Source organism: Agelaius phoeniceus, chromosome 14, assembly GCF_051311805.1.
Source record: "Agelaius phoeniceus isolate bAgePho1 chromosome 14, bAgePho1.hap1, whole genome shotgun sequence".
In the NCBI taxonomy this organism is placed as follows: Eukaryota; Metazoa; Chordata; class Aves; order Passeriformes; family Icteridae; genus Agelaius; species Agelaius phoeniceus.
Genome location: NC_135278.1, coordinates 13,724,539 through 13,739,251, shown reverse-complemented (window position 1 = coordinate 13,739,251; position 14,713 = coordinate 13,724,539). Strand labels below are relative to the sequence as shown.

Genomic DNA, 14,713 nt, shown 5'->3' with positions numbered 1-14,713 from the left:
CTTGACCTTTTTTTGCACTGCAGTTAAGGTTTCCTTTGTTCTGTAAAACATGGGGGTTTTAGGTGCTGAGCCCTGGGTCACTGATGATTTCACTCTTTGCAGTGGCTACAAGAGCAGTGAGTGTGATGCTGTGGAGCACTGTGCCTCTCTGTGTGAAAGAATTCCCTGAAATAAATGTGTTTTGCTCCTGAAGATAAAGAAATTGAAAGCACAGCTTTGCACTCCTGCCGTGGTCAGCTCTGGATTCAGCCCTGGGGACACCAGGGCTGGGGACCTGACACAGGGCAGGTGGTGGCAGGAGGCAGCTCAGACCAGGCAGTTTTTTCTGCTGTTTCCTTTGTTGCCAGTGCATGTAGGGAAGTGCCAAACCTGTCTGTGGGTGAAGGGGAATGTGCCCCTTTGATGTGTTCATCTCATTTCCAGGAGCTGCCTTTGATTTAGGTAGGACTGTGTCCTGCAGCACTGGACTCTCCTCAGCAAAAGCACTCTTGTATGAAAATCCCACTCTTGAAATATCTGAAAATGTTAGCACAGGGAATAGGAAAACACTGCATCCCTTGTTACTTTTAAAAAAACCAAAACGAACAAAAAACTATTTTCAGGTGACACCTATGAATTCAAGATCAAAAATATATTGGTTCTGAAAGTCAAAAGAAGTAGATGTGTTTTCTGGAGGTGGGACTTAGTCTGTCTCACAATGGGTGGAGTGTGTTTCTTCAATTAGCTCATGTATCTGCAATTTGGAAGAAAGATTGTTTTGAATTATTCTGGCAGTGGAATCTGATGTCATGTGGAAGCACCTTGGGGAGATGCAGTGCTCTCCTGCACTGGGTTACTGGCAGGGCTGGTCTGCCCTCAAGCTGCAAAGAGGTAATGCATCTTATTATCTGCAAAAAAGGAAATTGCCGAGTAACTATGGTTATGTTTCTCAATGTGCTCTTTTAAAGAAGGATTTGTTCAAAAGCAGAGACTTTTTCCCCAGGATTTTCATTGCAGAGATGGCACATATGTCACATCCTGACTTTCTTACCATTTCTTGATATCTCTAGGCTTTCCCCAAGTAGTGGGCATTGAAATTCTACTCTGAAATTAAAAAATGTTAAAAGAATAAACAGAACCCAGAGTTATAGATTGCCTGAGTGCAGATTACTGCCTCTTCTGCCTCCTAAAGTTAATTGCATTGGAAATGTCATCTTCCTTTGAGCATCAAAGCCTGTAGCATGCACAGGATTCATTCTGCAATACAGACAAATTTTTAAATTGTTTCTTGACCTTAAGAAAGGTTTTGTGGCTTTGGTCCCACAGTGATGGTTCCCTCAGCCTGGAGCTCGTCCTCCTGAGCATCACCTTGAGTGAGAAGGTGACTTTGCATCAGCAGGACTTGGCTGAGGTGTGTTGAAACCTTGCTCATGACCTTGTTCCTTGGTCAGGTTGGACCAGAGCTGGCTGTGCCACGTTATCCCAAAGGCCTTGTCTGTGGTTCATCCTCTGTGTGCAAGCCAGCCCTCTCTGCAGGCTCTGCTCTCAGTCAGGAGAGCCAGGGGGACCTTGGAGCCACGTGCTGCTCTGGCAGGTCGGTTTGTGAAACCCTTCCCAACCGTGTGTGTGCCTGTTTGTCGACAAGAGGGGCCAGCCCTTGTCCAGGGAGTTTAAACAAGATAACTGGAGGGAAGAGAGAGCCTGCCATCCCTGCAGATAGCAGTGGCTGAGGGAGCACTGGCAAAGTATGATTTGTCGTCTGTGAAAAATGTTTGCATTTGACAGCTTTTCACAGGAAGCCTGTCAGAGTGATAATTTAATGAGTACAGATTGCTTGCAACACAGCTGTAAAACGTGCTTTTACAGTGCTGTAAAATAAGCAACCGAGGCCTTTGTGTGTTTGCTTTGTTTGAGAACAAGTCAACTTCTAATACAAATGAAAGGTGGTCATTTATTTTACCCAGCAAACAGTCAAGACGTAAGAGAGGAACCTGCCATTTTTCTTCTTGTGCTGGCAAGGTTAATGCTGGGTTATGTTGGTGTTTGCTAATCAGCTCATTTCTGTGAAGGGGAGAATTAGTATCTAATTAGATATAGCGAGTTACTAGTCAGATTAGCATTTAACTCATAAAAAGGACTTTCAGGCTTTTTTCTTTTCCTTGCAGGCATCTATGCCCATAGTTTGCACACAGAAAAGATTAATGTTCCTTGTGGCGCCCAAGCTGATTTCTTGATGTGGAGATAGAAACTGAGGATGCAGACTTCCACTGTGCCAATAGCTACACTAAAATGCATCTTTAGATATAATTTAATTGCTGCTGCTGACCAGGTTAGGAGTGCTGTGCATTGCATGGAGGAAGATGCCATGCACATCCCACTGCTGGATCCATCCCTGCTTGCTGGTGTTGAGTGTCTCTTCATCCCCAGTGCCATGCTTGACATCACCCCTGCCCTCCCTCCAACCCCACCTCCACCCCAGGAGCCTGGAGGTGCCAGCAGTGGCACCCAGTGGCCATGCCACAGGCACCAGGGCATCCTGTCTGGCATGTCCAGGGATACAGGCATATGCTGGCAAGGGTGGGTGCTGACTCCAGGCTGCAGACACAGTCTCCTCTGCCCGCCTTCCCTTCTTCCTTCCCTTCTTCTCTGGGAAGTGGCACTTGAGAAGGGGAGTTTTCCATCCATGAAAATGGTGGTTGAAGCTTGAGCCAGAGCTGTGCATGCATGCTGCCTCCTTCAGCAGTGCTGCATTGGGCTTTTGGAAGTGCCTGGTTGTGGTAGGAAGTTTTAATTTCCTTTATTTACCTTCCTTTTGGGCAAGGAAAAGCTGCTGGCTGGAAGGCTGCAGGTGTGCAGGTATTTGCTTCTAATTAGATTGCAGGATTTTCTTCATGATAATTAATGAACATAGCTGGTTCTAGCCCACATGAAAAATTGCTAAGAGATGAAGAGCTCTAAAGCCTGGATACAGTTTATTCAACTTCCACTTTGGAGTGTAACCAGTAAAATGAGTTTAGTCAGGAGAATAAATTGGTTATGGTAATATGGACGTATTACTTAAGATAACTTTCTTGGCTTAAAACATTGCTTTGGGTTCTTTAGACTGATGGTTGGAGCTATCTAGTAGATTTGCCATCAATATAATTTTAAAAATCTAATTATTTTTGAAGAGTTTGCTGATGCATCTATCAGGTTTTGTGCCTGGTACAGAAGTATATTTAAATAAACAACTTATTTGGTGTTACTAAAAGGTCTGAGCAAAGGAAGGAAGTGAGCCTTCAAAATGATTAAGTGAATTAGAAATTAATATACACCAAGCTAATCTCTATAGTATAAACTCAACAGAAAAAAATCTTCCTGGAGAGGAAATGCCAGTCATGGGAACGAAAGTGGAGGTTCCTGCTGATATTGGACAGAGGACGTGTTGGGTGTTTGAAATCAATCTCCTCTTCCCTGGATCATTTCTCTTGTGCTCCTAAGAGGCTGCATTATATACAGCCATGTCAGGCATTGAACCCCATGACTTTGTTCATCAGGAACTCATGGAATGTTTCAGTTTTTCCAGAAAATGTTTTCTGTGTTAGGCTTTGTTTGTACTGGAGCACTTTGAAGACGAAAATCTGAACTTCAGCATACTTTTAATGTCTTTTAACAAGGTTTAAATTCACACTGGGCCAAAATATTCCCCCCCCTCCCCCTTATAACAACTTCTAGCTCTAAGCATTGCTCCTTTGAGGATTTAGAAAACCACAGAGGCATGTTTTATTAAAAAATATTTATTGAATATGAGTCACAGAAAAGCAGAGGTCAGAATCCTCAATTGCTGGTGGCATGCATAAAATAATCTGCTTCCTCACCCTGCTGCTCCTGCTCCCCAGGGTGCTGGTGCTCCCTGTGGGGCTGGAGCAAACAGGCATGGGAGACTTTGTCCCTGTGGCACCTGCCTTGCTCTCCTTAGCTGCCCCCAAGGCCATAGAGCAGGGAGTTTTCTTCCAAAATGGCCCAAATGCTTTTGGCCTGCTGGACGCCTCCCCTATATTTTATTTTATTTTAATTTTAATATTTTATTTTATTATTTTATTTTTTATTTTTTATTTTAAAATATTTTATTTTATTTATTTTTTAATTTTAAAATTTATTTTATTTTATTTATTTTAATCTCATCTATGCCAAATCTCCAAGGCAAAGGCTTTGTGGCAGGGTAGTTTGTGCTTAGGCCCACATGTCAAGGTTGTGGTGATGAATTCTTGGAGGATGTGTTCTTTAAACTGCTTCTGCAGTGGTATCAGCATTGGGTCAACCTGTTATCAGTGTTGGGGACACATGTGGCACTGCCAGGACATGGCAGCAGCCACTCTGGGCTGTCCAGTGCTTCCAGAGAGTGAACCAAAGTGGGGATTTGCTTTTAGAAAATGATAAAGATCACAAACCCTATCTGTACTTCATATTTTGAAAAATCTCTTGGTATTGTAGCAAATGTTTAGCCCTCAGATTTTAAGCAAATTCTGGTATATTTGTGGGGGTTTTCTCACTGCCACAAATATCTGAAGACCCTTCTGCGATCAGGACCAACTGGGTAAGTGGTCAGGCCTTGCCCTGAGAGATGATGAACTTGCAGGATGGGAGAAAGAACCTGCAGGTAGATTTTTAAAACTTGTTTATAAATATATTAAAGTTTTTTCATTTTTGAGTCTGGTTTATGATAATCTTGGAAAACGAATTGTCAAGAACTAGAAAGAAGGACTCATTTGTGCAAAACATCTGTTTCACAAAAACACCTTTATTCTTTCCAATATGTTGTTCTTTGAAATTACATCTTTTAAGATGCCTAAATGGAAACATCAGAAACTTTTGCACTTTTTTTTGTCTTTTTTGCTGACTCTTAATCATGATATTCATATTTGTGTCAGGAGATACTTCACTTGTAAAAGTCTTCCAGTCTATAGAGAGTTTTGGGGATTGGCTTATGAAGAGTAATCAAAAATTTTGATATATAGACATGGTTTTGAGGTGTAGACACGGCAGATTTCTGGGGGAGTCCTTGAATTTTCCATTTCACTTTGATGATGGTCTCATTGTGCTAATCCGCCAGGTAACCAGCAGTTGTAGGAGTGTGTGAACACACAACAGGTGTAGGTCCTTGGACACCTTGATACCCACCTAATAGAGGTGACTCTTAAGGTAGACTAAAGTGCTGCTGGTTGAGCATGGGTGTGTGGAGCTCTGTGTGTGACACGTGGGGTCACTCTTAGGGGATCACAAAACCTTTCAGGCTCAGGGATGCTGTCGTGGTGGGAGGGAGGGAGGGGTGGTGGCAGATGAAGTGTGATGTCTCTGTGCCAGGCCACTGGCCAAGCCTGCTGACTCTTGGTTGGGGTTTCAGATTTGGTGGCCCTTGTTTTGTGGCTGTGTGGCAGCTCTTGTGGTCAGGGCATGGGGTTTTCACTGCCCGTGTTTACCGTATCCCCTCTCCCTCTTTCCTAGAGTTCTTCAAAGAGCTCCTGGAGAACGCAGAGAAGTCTTTGAACGACATGTTTGTGCGGACGTACGGCCGGCTGTACATGCAGAACTCGGAGCTCTTCAAGGACCTCTTCGTGGAGCTCAAGCGCTACTACGTGGGCGGCAACGTCAACCTGGAGGAGATGCTCAACGAGTTCTGGGTGCGGCTGCTGGAGCGCATGTTCCGCCTGGTGAACCCCCAGTACCACTTCACGGATGAGTACCTGGAGTGTGTCAGCAAGTACACGGAGCAGCTGAAGCCCTTTGGGGACGTGCCCAGGAAACTCAAGCTGCAGGTGACGCGCGCCTTCGTGGCCGCCCGCACCTTCGCGCAGGGCCTGGCCGTCGCCAGGGACGTCATCAGCAAAGTGTCTGTGGTGAGCTCTCTGCCCTGAGTGTTTGTCCCCGTGTGTGGTGTTACATTTTAGTTAGATGGTATGCTCTGTCTCACCCCTGGAGTTTATTCCAAGCCTGTGATCCTCCCCTGAAGTATCATGGATATGTAATCCCATTGGCCCAAGTCTTATTCTGCGCCCACTTTCGATCTCCCTGTTAAGCTGTGGGGGGACACCACAGAGGCTCTCTTGGCCCTTTTTCTCCCTAGGCTCTCCCTCTCTCCCCCTCCCTCCCCCTTTCCCCCTTCTCCCTCAGAAACCATGCTGCTCCTGGGGGTGGGACCCCCAATAAAACCCTCATCTAATTAATACCCTCAGAAGCCGAGTGGAATCTCCTTGCCTGCCTGCTGCTACCAGGGAACACACAGCTTAGGGGGCCCCCCTGGAGACCCCCTCTAAATGAGCTGCTACACCCATGTCCCTTGGAGCCATGATGGGCAGCATCTCTCCCTGTTGTCCTGTACCTAAAGGTGGTGGTGGTAGCTGAGCATGGGTGGGACCCAGCCCCATCTCTGTTGAGTGGTAGAGTCACATTCTGAGGGCACCACAGCCCAGTTCCCCAGGTGGAGGCTTTCCTCCTGTCTAGGGAACAACAACAGCAGGAAATTAAATGCCTTCTGCAGTGGAAATAACCATGTTTGCTTGTGTAATGGTCATGTCTTCTTAATATTGCCTTTAAATTACAGTGAGTCAGAGATGCTACAGGCATTTATTATGGAGCAGCTGATGATTTTCTCCTCGCTCCAGGGCATGGGGAGAGGCAGTTGACATGAGCAAACAGCACTTTTGTGACAACAGTAAACTTGAGCCATCTGCACAAGGCAGAAGCCACTTGTACTTGGTGCCACACATGCAGAACAAGTTAGACTTCAGAGTTTTTCTGTAAAGTCACTTTTTGGGGGAATAAAAGAGCTGTGATGTATTGGTTACTTAAATGTTTACCTCCCTCTTCATATAAATCACTTTGGAGTTGTTTAAGTGGGGTGACTGCTTTTTTGACATGAGATTTGTCTTTAATTTTAGTCTGGATTGTATCATATAGGGAACAGTCAATAATCCCCTTGAAGTGATTATGTAAGATAACAAATATTAGTGATTTCCTTTTAACAAACTCAGCTCATTTCCTGTGGGCTGTGGAAGATTTATTGTAATCATTTAATTGGGCAGAGAGACGTTTACTTTCTCTCACCTGGTTATGGAGTAATAAAATGTGAGGCTGAAAGAGCAGGCAGGAGTTTGAATCACCCCAAGTGCCAGGAAAAAAAAAAGAATAGCTGTTCAGATACTATTAGAAGCCGAATGCAGTTCTGTAGGCAGCACAAACAGCATCCTTAAATGAGATAGTCATTCAAATTTCTTTGACTTATGGGAATAATATTAAAATACTGGCTCTGAGGATAGGGGAAAAAAGAAGTTGGCTTCTGTGTTAATTTTTCTTGAAGAGAAATGAGGCAAACAACTGGCAATAGGCAGAACATGTATGGAAGGGCAGAGAATATTAGCAAGGAAGGAGTTGCTTAACTAAAATACCTGGACTCCAGGAGTGAGTTGCAAGTTAGCAGTGACAGGTACAGGTCCTTGGACCCCTTGATACCCACCTGATAGAGGTGACTCTTAAGGTAGACTAAAGTGCTGCTGGTTGAGCATGGGTGTGTGGAGCTCTGTGTGTGACACGTGGGGTCACTCTTAGGGGATCACAAAACCTTTCAGGCTCAGGGATGCTGTCGTGGTGGGAGGGAGGGAGGGGTGGTGGCAGATGAAGTTGATGTCTCTGTGCCAGGCCACTGGCCAGGCCTGCTGACTCTTGGTTGGGGTTTCAGATTTGGTGGCCCTTGTTTTGTGGCTGTGTGGCAGCTCTTGTGGTCATGGCATGGAGTTTTCACTGCTGTAGAGTGTGGATGAAATATTTGGGTGGGAGGTCTGGCCATTAAGCCCCTGTACAGTGCAATTACTTGATGGGCAGTAAACATGCATGGGTGAGGGATTGTGTTTATGCTCCATCTGCTCAGAATTCATCAAAATGTCTCCAGACTTGACACGGAACCACAAGGGCTGCCGTCCCTGCATCTGTTACGAATCAGTCGTGAACCCGAGGTGGCATTGTGATTTCTCTTTCCCTTTTGAAGATCCTTGAGTGTAGAGTTGCCTTCAACCCTAGAATTAATTGCTTGAGTGTGGAAAGCTACCCAGAGTCCCACGCAGCTGCAGACATAGCTCACGTGCCGTGGACAGTCACAGTTGCTCTACTTTCCAGTTCAGTTTCACAAGTTGCACTGGAAATCCTGCCACAGTTTGACTTTTCCAAGCAGTAACAAAAGTCCCTGCAGTTGAATACCTAAGCTTTATCTGCAGCAGTAGAAGGAATAATAATCTTTCCTGTAGTGTTTTAATCTCATTCAGTGGGAATCTAGCATGGTGTTTCTGCAAGACACAATGGGAAATCCTAGATGTGAGTTTAAAAGCTGATGTTTTTATGCCTGCTGCTCTGTGGTTGTGTTTTGGGGCTTCCCACATTACATATAGATTAGCCTGGCTTTGCTGAGCTCTATGTAATGACTCCATTGACTTTTCTTCCTTATTATTTTTACTCAGGAGTTGTAGTGGAATGACTGCTTATACCAGGGATTAACTTGGGGGATAAATCTTCATTCTTCTTTATGAAAAAATGTCCAAAGGAATGCAAATTAGTTTTACTTGTAACGTGCTTTGTGACAAGTAGGTTAAAAATGTTTAATTGAAAATCTTCAGGAGGAGAAATACAAACTACTGCAAGGCCCAGCTGTGTACTTTCCTGGGATTCTATCAGGAGAGCAAAGAGCCCTGTACAGTGCATTGGCCTTGATGGCTTTTTAATGATCCCAGATATTTTTACATCTTCACTAGGGAGCTACATTTAGAAGGATATTGTTCTTGTGTGAGTTTGGGAATAAAGGGGCAAAAGAAGAGAGAATATTGAAAAGCTGCAAGTATGCTTGATTTCTGAGTCAGAATGCTAGAAAATAACTTTAAATTCAGCCTTGAATGGATCTAAACCTGTACCACTGTACTGAAATACACAAGAGAGAGAAAGCACAGACTTTTTTCAAACTGTCTAAACCCTGCAGTTTTGCCGCTCAAGTCTTCACCTCTCAAATTCCCTTCTTTGGACCCAAAAAGTAGAATATTTTCTAGATCTGTTCTGAACAGCAGATCTGTACAGGATGCTGTTTCTGCCTGTTAGAGATGTGCCCTGCCTCTGAGGTTGGCTGCAAGGGGCTGGGGGCCTCCAGTGCTTCTGTCTGTCCTGTGCTGGTGCTGGGTGCTTTCTCCCTGACCTCCCCGCCCCTGCCTTCAGGAGATGGAAATCTGCCTGTCCCCTAATCACTCTCCTGCTACTTAGCCCTGGACAAGCACTGAAGTCAGCCAGGTTAAATTGCTGCCAGAAGTGACATTTCCTGCCCTGGCCAGGGCTGGAGAAAAGGAGCATATACAAGGCAGAGCCATGAGTGACTGAAAAAGGATGAGAGCTTTACAACTAGGCAGTTCTCAGGCTGCTGAGATGTTCCCATAATTGCATGCCATTAAATCCACAGCCTGGTTGAGGGTCATGACACCTTTGAGGGCAAAGTGCACTGGGGCTTGTAGGGTACAGGTCAGCTACAGGTATGGGGTGCAGGTCCTTGTTTGGAGGGAAGAAGTGGAATCAAGGGCTAGGCTCCCTGAGAGCATTTTCTAGGGTCAGGAGGAGCTGGGAGGGGAGGTCTGCCTGGAGCCCCCCAGGAAATTTATCCTGATAAACTGTTGTTTTGGCATTCTTTTACCACCTTTCCCTCTTGTGTACTATAATTTGAGGCAGAACTCCTCCTCCTCCACAAATCACCTCCTCAACAAGCATTTGTGTGTTGAAAGCCACATGAGATAAAGCATCTGGGCTGCTGCAAAGGGTATTCCAGCCTATCCTTGGGAGCCCTGGGAAAGGCAGCAGCTTGAAAGTTGTATGCAAGAAATGGTGTTTAGTTTGGAAGCACAGTTAGGAGCTGTATGAAATAATGCAGTTTCATGTGAGGGTTCCTCCTCTGGTGACATTAGCAACCAGGAGATGTCACAGTGGGTGGAGGAGGTCAGCTTCCTTTATTGGCATTTCTGCCCTAATGAGGTGTCATGGTAGCAGCCAAGGAGGGAATTTTCTTCAAACTTTTAATGAAGAGAATTGCAGAGGGGGACAGGTGATTGCCTTCCCACAGGTGCTCCAAAGCTGGAGTGTGAGCCCAGTGGCTTTTTATCCTTATCTTGAATGAGGCACCTGTGGAACACAAGTTGAGCTATTGGCTGACCTGCTGGTCTGCATGAGCAAACTCAGCTGTGGTTTGTGTCATTTTTGGCACGGGTGGTGAATGTGGACCAGCCATTGGCTTAGGAGAAGCAGTGATGAAAATAATAAAACAATGAATGGATAAGAATTAAGGCCTGTGTCATCACAAATAGTAGGGCACCAAGATCTGGTTTTGGTGAAAGTTGTACCCCTAGTCATTACCATTTGAGGATCTAAAAGTTTAGTCAGAGATCTGACCTCCCTCTGTGCAGTTTTGTCCTTGGTTTGACTTTAGGGGAATGTGGCTGTAATCCTCTTTCAGAAGGAATTTCATGTTCCTATATCCAAAGGCTGCAATATCTTGCTCAGGCAAGAGCCAGCCTTGCCAGGGAAGTGACAGAAATGGAATATGCTGCTTGCATGCATTGGGAAGGGACAGGAGGGCAGCACTTCTGCTATGTGGGTAACTAAGAAACAGCCAGAGGAGCTAAGGAGCCCTTTTAGTGTGTAGCAGAGGGACCTCCAAAGGGACAGTGCTCTCCAGGCAGCAGGTTGCAGGCTCTGAGGCCAGACCAAGGGGCTGCCATGCACAAGGACATTTCCTTCCACATACCAGGGGCAAACATCAATGCAGAAAACAATACCAAGCACTTCTCCACATCAAAGATGACCCTGAGAAGACCGGCCAAGAATGTGACTGCATCTGCCTCAGTTCCAGCCATCTGAGGGCCTGTGCTAGGCCTTCAAAGCACGCTGGAGCAGCAGTCAGCTCAGATTTAGGGCTGGGAGTGCCTGGGTAGGACTCTGGATTTGGAATAGATGGTGTCATGCAGGAGTACTCCAGTCCACTGGCATGGTTTTGGCTTTTTCTTTCTCTGCCCTGCACTGTGGTTCTGCTGCTATTTTTGAAAACAATGTGAAGGATAATTAAGAATGGTTTTGGTTGTAAATGCCCAGATAAATATCCCTGCTGCTTTCCTCATTAAAGCAAGCGGAATGCTCCTCATAATCCATGGTGTCTGAGGCAGGGAGAGGCTTGTTCCTACAGAGAGCAAGCTTGAGATGATGCCCTTTTGTCCCAAGGCCACCATTGGCAGGAGATGCAGAGCCTGGCATTGCTGTGTAAGTGTTCAGAGGGGGAGGCATTCACCTGGCTGGCACCCTGAGGTCCCCCATGCCCCTTGTGGGTGGGGGTTGCTGCTGGGGAAGACAAGCATGTGAATGTTAAGACAGCAGCTCGAGTGCCTGGTGCTGTGGCTCTCAGGAGCTCTGCTTTTCCTCTTGGCACTGTCACTTCTGCAGTGGGGGGAGCACACTGTAAGCAGGGAACTGAGCAGAAATGTACTCTTGAACTTTTCCTCGCACGAGATAAGGCCGCAGCAGACACTGCCGTGGGTAGCAAGTGTTGAGACTCAGAGTCATGCAGTTCCCAAGATCACTCCTAAATGTATTCCCTTATGCAAGACCTCAGGGGCCTTAATCTGTGGTTGAACCAGATGCTGTCTAAATTATTAATGTTCTAGCACCAGGCCAGCAAAATTGGCTAAATGTGTAGTTAATTCCAAAACACTTTCATTGGAATATTTGGGGTGGGGAAGCAAACCAGGAGCCTCCCAAGTGATGTTCTGCTTCACAGTGAGCTGATCGTCAGGACCAGCATGTGCCAAGATGATGTTCTTGTGGGTTCTTGCACAACACTGAGAGAAGGAAAAAGTGATGCAAGTAGAGTTGTGTTGGTCCCAAAATCGATGACAACTCACTTGATGACTGGTCACCTTAGAGCATCTCACAGGCAGCTTCAGAGCGTGTTTTTGAAATCATCATTCCATGTCACTGGGAACTGACTTTTCAGTCTTCTAGCCAGTATTGCTGTCATTCTTCTTTCTTTTTCTTTTTTCCTTTTGGCAAATAAAACACAGTATAAAACAAAAGTAATTTCATCACCTTTATTTTCAAATTTTTGGATTTTTGTTTTCTGGCAGCTGTGCTGCTGGCATGGCAACTGTTGTTGTGTAAGCGTAGAAAATAAGAAAGCCTGAGTTATCAGTGTTATTATAAATAGTTATTAAAGCTGACAGGATTTTAAATGTTATTATTAACATTCTTAATGTTAACTTCAGGGTAGAATGGGAGAATGTAATGTAGCCCTGGCTGTCTGAGCTGTGGGAGCTCCCTGCAGGACTGTCCATGGCTGGAGCTCTGTCGTCCTTCTTCAGCTATTCTTTGCCTTGGGAAGGAGTTGAAAAAGAATCTGGTTGCTTCCCTGAACTTTATCTGCTTGCACAGATCAGTTTATCTTGAGTTTTGGTGGTTTTGTGGTAGCCTGTAAATAAGGCATTGCACTCCATAGGTGTGTACTTTAGTGGTGATGTTTCTACCAGAGGAATGCATCCAGCTGCAATTACCAGCAAGTTGGAAAAGGCTAAGGGTGTAACAGTTTCCCTCATGTGAAACTCTGAGATGGGACAGGTATGACAAGGTACCAAGAAAAAACAGATTTTATTATGCCAGGAGCATGTCATTTTTACAGGAACATGATTTTACCTTTACCAGTCAATGTAAGTTGGGACGTTACCCCAACAAATGTGATATGAAATGTTTGCATTAAGCTCTGAGTTGTTTGCTTTTCACTTAATTTTTGTGAATTGTGTGCAAATCTGTATTTTTAAGGAGCAAGTTTGGTAGGAAGATTGGTGCCAAAACACATCTGTTAGCAGCTTTTAATCTTCACGTTTGACAAAGCGTATAGATATGGACAAATTGTAATTTACATGATGAAACCACAGGGTGATGGATTGCTGCACTGGTGTGCAACGCCATGGAAAGGAAATAAATTTTACAAGATAAAAGGGAAGGGACTGGAGTGCATTTACTTCTATCAGAAGCTTTTACAGGGTATGTGCACTGCACCTACTACTACCTGGGCTCAAATCTACCAGAGTAAATCCCCTCCAGCAAATAAAGCTTTCTTTGGTACTCTGCTTTATTAGAAAGGAGATTACTTGGTTTTGAGGGTCATTCTAGAGTACAATTTGAATGAACTTGAATTGCTTTCCAAGATAAACATAACCCCAGAACAAAGCATATCTGGGTTTACTGTTACATACAATGGCGTTTTAAGAGCTTGCACCTGGCGTGGCAGGGCCAACATAAAAGCTTGTGAAGAATTGCCAATGCAACATATGGCACACCCCACTGACAGAGCCAGAGCTGGTCTGCACTGGGTACAGGCCCTGTGCCAGGGGTTAAGGTTCTCTTGCAGTGATACTCAAGCAGTTAAGCATTTATCACTGTTGTAACGAGGTGTAATTGCTCATAGCCTTCCCCACAACTCTGTCTTAGAGTGATCTCTGATTGTGCCTTCCTGTTGCTTTTTGACACGATGAAATGCCAATTCTAGACTGATGAATTTGCCCATTGTCTTCCTCTTTACCTGCAACTGTATTGCACACTAACAGCTTCCCTGTGGGTTACATCCATCACTAGCAGGGCTCAGTTTGGCAGTCACTGCAGGCTGGGGTTTGTCTTCTCCATCACCCCTTTGTGATCACCTTCTGCTCAGCTCTGTGCAGGACTCAAACCTATGTGGGGAAGGAAGCAAAACCTCGCTTGCTTTAAAATCATCCTGTATCTTTGCTCAAAGGACCTGATCCAAGTGACCATTGCATATTGCCTGCTGTGGAATGCAGGAAAGCAGCTTCAGTTTCCCCTGCATCTGCTGGGATTCATAAAGATCTACCCCTATGGAATATCAAAGCGGGGGATGCTGCGGGGCTGCAGCCGCTCGGCGCTCGTGGAACGAGGTGGGAACCTAAGATGGGAAGGGGCCTCCTGGGTCATGGATCTGCAGGGGGCTTTTTGCAGCATGCTGCCATGCAATCCCTTTCAGAAAGCTGCAGCTTTCCACAATGGGGTTGGGGAATCCTCCTGCTCCTCATTCCACTTCAAACTGCTCTAGCACCTGGTTCATGCTGTCAACATTTTCCTAATTTTTCTTCCTGAGGAGGATGCAGAGCACTCCTTTGAGGGCTAGCAGTGCTAGAATGGCCAGCAACTGATAAGCCTCTGGACTTAGCATGGAGGTCCTGTCACCTACTGCTAAGTGACACAGGAAGGGATTTTTATCAGAGAAACAACTAAACAACTAAACTTGAGCGTCCTTCAGAGCTCATGTCTCTGGGTGCGAGATGTTATTTAGTTCCCCCTGCCACTTTTTTGTTGTGCAAGGACTGCACCATCTGGATAGCAGATGATACCTTTACATTTGTCTGTTTCCAGTTTTCCAACTATAAATCATCTGATTTAGTTGGTTTCTGTTGCTTAAGCTCTTAGTATTTGATCCAGCTCTCCTTTAAAGCCATGCTGTCCCAATAGGGAGCCTTCTGCTGGGGCTCCTGCTCCCACTGTGCCTTCCAAATATATATATATATATAAAATATAGAATGTGTATATGCTCTGGAGCATCTGAATCAGATTCCACAGCCACCACAAACAGCTTTCTACATAGGTTCTCCTTTTCCTCAGCCATACAGGCTCTTTGTGGACAAAA

At 45.2% G+C, this 14,713-nt stretch overlaps 1 protein-coding gene across 2 annotated transcripts in view; it reads left to right on the top strand.

Moving 5' to 3' along the window:
• GPC4 (glypican 4) overlaps positions 1–14,713 on the top strand; it is a 67,960-nt gene that overhangs the window by 38,951 nt on the left and 14,296 nt on the right. For both annotated transcript variants that reach the window (XM_054641433.2, XM_077186005.1), the window contains exon 3: positions 5,464–5,855. In XM_054641433.2, the coding sequence (XP_054497408.2) occupies positions 5,464–5,855 (392 nt within the window). The remainder of the gene's footprint in view (positions 1–5,463; positions 5,856–14,713) is intronic.